The sequence below is a fragment of the Alligator sinensis genome, unplaced genomic scaffold, assembly GCF_000455745.1.
Source record: "Alligator sinensis unplaced genomic scaffold, ASM45574v1 scaffold366_1, whole genome shotgun sequence".
NCBI lineage: Eukaryota > Metazoa > Chordata > Crocodylia > Alligatoridae > Alligator > Alligator sinensis.
The window spans coordinates 2,192,411-2,197,662 of NW_005841851.1; the positions used below are offsets into that span (position 1 = coordinate 2,192,411).

Consider the following 5,252-nt stretch of genomic DNA (forward strand, 5'->3'; position numbering starts at 1 on the left):
CATGGATATCTGCAGCGTTGGTTAAACATGATTTTCCCCTCAAGGCAGCTCTAATTAAAGAAACTGCCTGGATTTGGAGTTCTTCATTTCACTTCTGAAGGAGGATACGAAGAGAGCGGGCCCTGCTGTTAGCTTTCCTTATTAAGGATCATAGCATTAGGGCCACAGTTCTTTTGTTTCATTTAGATTTTTTTTTTTAAATTAACACTGCCTCCCCTGCCCACCAGCCCCATTTGGAAGAGAGTTTTAAATAGCAATGGATTATTCTACCTGCTACTTTAGAAGGTGGCAGCTGCCATCAATTCCCTCTCCCCACTTAAATCAAAGAACATTTGATTGAAAACACACCCCAGAGAAGAGCACATGAACTTAGCAAATAAGGAAGTAAGTATTTTATGCCTTTCAACCTTGTACATGTCACAGCATAACAATAAGGCATGAATTATCAATGTGAATGTAAACACCTATAAAAACATCTTATACAATTATGTAGTTATTGTAAGACAAATCCAACTTAATTGAAGTTAATGCAAGTACTGTGCTGCTATTCCATTCCTCCCCTTTCACAAGATGAGTGACTATGTATACAGAGATTTTCTCTAAAAGGCAGCAGCACTGCAGTACAAGCAGGCATTCTCAAACTGGTTTTAGTTAAATACCTCTGGGTAATAGCAATGAAGATGTGATGGCACAGGCAGTATAAGCCCACTGGGGGCTCTCAATATTTACTGAAGCAATAGTGTGGACTTCAGGTGCATCTTCCCTGCTCTTGTTACCCAGCTCTCTAGGTTAAAGAACAGCCAGAAGGCTCACTTGCCACTCCTTTCATCTTGCTACCATGGCTGCAATGAGCAAGTCTCTAAGGTGTCACCCTGCCCTGCCTTCTGCCCGACTTCAGCTAACACAGCTAACTACCTCTTCACCACCATTTTTTTTCCCTTTCTTTCTTTCTTTCTTTCTTAAAGAGAGGAACTAGTAGACATGATGGACCAGCACTGGGCCAAGTTTTGCCCTCAGATGCACACAAATTTCTATTAACTTATATGGGAAGTGTCCATGCCATTCTTCTTCCCCCACTCCTCACTGCTAGATTATATTCATGCTGCTCTCAAGGTTTTGGGAGATTGCAGGAATTCTTGTAAAGCAGCTTTCAAGAAATGCAATTGATTCCCTTTTATGCCACAGCATCTCCTCCCTCAAACTGTTGGGGGCAGGAGAGGAGAGGGAGTGTGGGGAGAGGGAAGGGTCAAACCCACCCCTTACAGATCTTATTTACTTTTGGTCAAGGAAATAAGGGTTAGAGGCTTTTAGTCTTCTTAATGCAAAAGGCTTTATTGCCCTGGTAACTGCAGTTCTGGTATGAAAAACACTGAGTAACTTGCACTGCAAATGTAATTTGGAACACCCACTTTGATGGGAGGGAGATCTTGTGAGCCACATATGAACTGAGTCATGAGAATCATCCCTTAGCAGTAGAATGAGTTCTGCCAAGTAAGTGCCATGATGGGGCAATGCTAATTCCCTGCCCCAAATTTAGGCAAGAGAAAATCATAATGCAGGATACAGTTGCTGTGGTTTTTGGAAGGCATTTTGGTTCCAGCGAGCAGTTTCGTAACTGGTGAGGCATGTTTCTCTGCATGGAGATGGTGAAACCCCTGCTGGTACATTCTAGTCAGAATGTTAGCTCTTCTGTTTAAAAGTTGTATTACCCATCTGTAGTAAGCACCAGGTCTTCTTCATTATCTGACTGTCAGTTTTATATGGCTGCAGAACATGCATGGACTACTCTGAGACTATGCTAGAAAGTAGCTTGTACTTCCAGGCTAATTAAAGAATCCCTAGGAATAATCACTGGGTAAGAAACAAGGATGGCCTCACAGAAAAATGTTCATTCTTGAAACTTCTGTAGGGAAAACAAATGTTATAAAAATGTTTCCCATTGTCCCTGTTCTTTACCCGCAACTCTTGTAATCTCTTTCTTGGATCATTAAGTGCCTAAGTGAAGGGAAGAAATTTATTTTAACCCATATGGTAATTGTCAGAAGCTTGATTCTTAAAGATTGGAAATAAGCATATACTCAGTGGCTCTTAAATGTACTTTTGCCTCATCTCTTGAACAGCAGTCTCTATAACTTACTCTAATACACTGCATTTGGCTCCAGAAGTTAGTGTCTGTTTCTGTCCTGGAGTGTCAAAATGCTCCTGCACAAAACAAGCTTAACAAAAAAAAAAGTGTTTATTTAAAGGATTGAAAATATTTGTTCTCAGCAATATTTGACATGTTTCCAATCATGAACAGCATGAAACATCAGGATATTTAAAAAAAAAATCAGTTCAGTGCACTTCGAGTTATACCATACATCAGTTTCAGTACTGCAATAACTTTCAATGTTTCTTTCTTATTTTCAAGGCTTTTACTGGAATTCACCACTGCCTTTTCTTTAAACAAATGCATTTACAAGTCTCCATTTACACCCTGTCTAAACTTAAAAGGGTGGCTGGTTTACAAAGTAGATACAGTATATACCAACTTCTCCCGGTACACTTGAAACCAAATGGTTTATTCCCAAATGGAATAAAGTTAAGCAGCCAAATTGACTTTTTTGCAAGTATAAATGAATCTTCAAAAGATTTTTGATGACAACTACAGCTAGAGAGAATTATACTCCTATCCAACATAACCATGTGGGCAAAACTTTTGAAGTACAGACAAGGTTCTAGTTACTTGCTTGTGGAGGGCCATTTAGAAGAATTAAGAGTCTAGAAGGAGGGTTCTTACAGTTAAACAAATTCTTTCAAGTATTAATGCAAATCATTTGAGTCACTTTGTTTACAAAAAACTAGTAAGAAAAACAGGATTAAATAACTTGTTCCAAAGTTAAAGCAGGAGCATGCATCCAAACACATTACTTTCCAGACGTCTCTGATTGTAGTTTTCATTTCAGCTGGCTAGCGATCCAAACAAGATTTTGTCACTGGGTGGGAAGAGAAGGTGCCTTTCACAAGCGAAACTATGAAGAAATTCACTCAGAGCCAAATAATGCAATTGCCTCTGCATGTTAGATTAAATTTAATAAAACCGCATAAGTCCAATTTGGAGGGAGTAGTTACATAGGATGTTTAGAAATTACATTTTAGGAAGTGTACACTCTGAAAATTAATGTTCCACGATCTGTTCCATGTCATGAAAGATGTTTACTATGATAAAAAAAGCACAAATAAAAAAAGGTACTGAAGATGCAATTTTAGTTTTTAAAAAATTCTAAGTTCAGTATAAGGCTCTTTCTTAGTCATTTTGCCTTACCACCACTTCAGCAGGTTATGTCCGCTTCCTATCTTACTAAACCTTCTGGCTTATATTTATTTATCAGGATATTTATACCTCCACTAAAAATTAAAGGCTTTACCCTGTTCCTTTTTCAGTTATTGCATGTTTAAATAAGGAAATGTATATTTTTCAAAGCAAAATATAATGTTTCTATAGCTCAGAAAGTAAACAGCTATTCAGAAACTGAATACTGTCTAGGAAACCCGTAAGCAGCTTTAAACAGTGATAAAATGGTTACTGTAAATTCAAGTGAAAAAAAACCCAACAAAAAAACAAAAGCTCCAAAGATATCTGAACATGCTCAAAGATAACATCACAAGTTCTGTTTGTCCAGACCAAACTAAACAATAGTCTAATTTACAAAGTATTTACAAATTGAACATTAATTTATATTAACACAATTTTAGTACGCTATACATCATTAGTGGAGAGCTACAATTTGCTTCACGCAAAGTGCTCTCATCTTAACTGGACAAAATTAAACACACTAGGGCAACATCCAACAAAGGAAGAGATATTAACTCGAAGGACTTCAGGCTAGGTAGAGCATGGGAATTAGTACATTTCCCATTATTAACCCTGACCACACAAACAAGAGTAAGACAACCATGAAAAGTTCAGCAGAACTCATTTCACTTACAGGAAACCCCACACTTAATCAAGAAGAAACAGATTCTTCTGCCATAACATGCCATATACTGCAAGGCTAGCAGAGATCGTCCATCCCTTTAATGGTCTATGCAGAGGTTATTTGAAAATATTAGGATTAGGATAGCATGGTAGTGAGAGACTACACCACAAAGAACATTAATGTAAACATTATAACTGGGTTTGATTTTTTTCTTAGTAAAAGCTGAGTACAAACCCTTTTTTTAAACTACTTATCTTCATAAAAGCATGTACAATAAAATTATGTACATAAACAAGTTAGAAACATTTGAAAGAATCTTAAAAAAGTACATACAAGACTTAAAACATCTTGAAGTGTGCTGAAGGCACCATTGCTACTATGCTGGGAATGTGTCCTGTTTCTTATCAGCCTACCAATGCAGTAACCCCTTCTTGTTACTCAAGGGCCCAACCCTTGAGTACTGAGCACCCTTAGACTTCAAGGGGGAGTTAGTTAAGGGCATTCAGGTCCTAACTCACAATGCTCATATTTCTCAGAATAAGCAACAGCATTAGTGGTCAGTGATTTTAGACAACATAGTAGTAGTCCAAGTCCAGGCTCTTCTGGCTCTGGCAAAAGTTTGTCATTTACAATCTCAAATGATGTTTATTTCAGGGATTACAAAAATTCTACACATTTCTAAAGCTCCCAACCATGCTGAAAAAGCAGGGAACTGCTGAGGATAAATCAGTTAATGTACACATTGATAGAGTAACACTTTACCAACTCTGTCCAGTCAACCCTGTCTTTTTGGATGGTAAGAACAAAAGTGATAAGACCAGACAATGTTAATTTAAGTGGCAGAAATAAGAGGGTTTTCAACAGTTTTAACTACTAAAAATAGAGAGTTTAATCAGTATAACTAACTGTTTCTTTCCCCCAAAATTCTTGCCACACTTGCATGTAAGGGCAAAGGATTTAAGTGTTGTCTCAATGGGAAGGCATTCTGAGTAAGATTCCTTTGTTTTAAAGGAAGAGAAATCTTAACAGAGAATAACAAATATTTCAAACTAACTGGAATATTTTAATTCACTTTTCTATTATTTATGTATATAACCTACCATGTCACGCTGCAAATTGCTGATTACAATCAAGATTGTAGGTGTTTTGGATACTGATTAGCAGAGCTGACCCGAACAGGGTGCAAATCAGCTTGTACAGGGCCCCACCCCCAACTCGATCCTGCGCACCCTGGATATGAAGAAGCCAATGGCGGTGGCGCCAGCGGGGGGGGGGGGGGGGGGGGGGCACAGG

At 38.1% G+C, this 5,252-nt stretch overlaps 1 protein-coding gene across 1 annotated transcript in view; it reads right to left on the bottom strand.

Moving 5' to 3' along the window:
* Positions 1 to 2,093: 2,093 nt before the first annotated feature.
* Positions 2,094 to 5,252, bottom strand: part of NADK (NAD kinase) — a 40,969-nt gene continuing 37,810 nt past the window's right edge. The window contains exon 12 of the mRNA XM_025211588.1: positions 2,094 to 3,198. Coding sequence (XP_025067373.1) covers positions 3,183 to 3,198 — 16 coding nt within the window. The 3' untranslated portion in view covers positions 2,094 to 3,182. The remainder of the gene's footprint in view (positions 3,199 to 5,252) is intronic.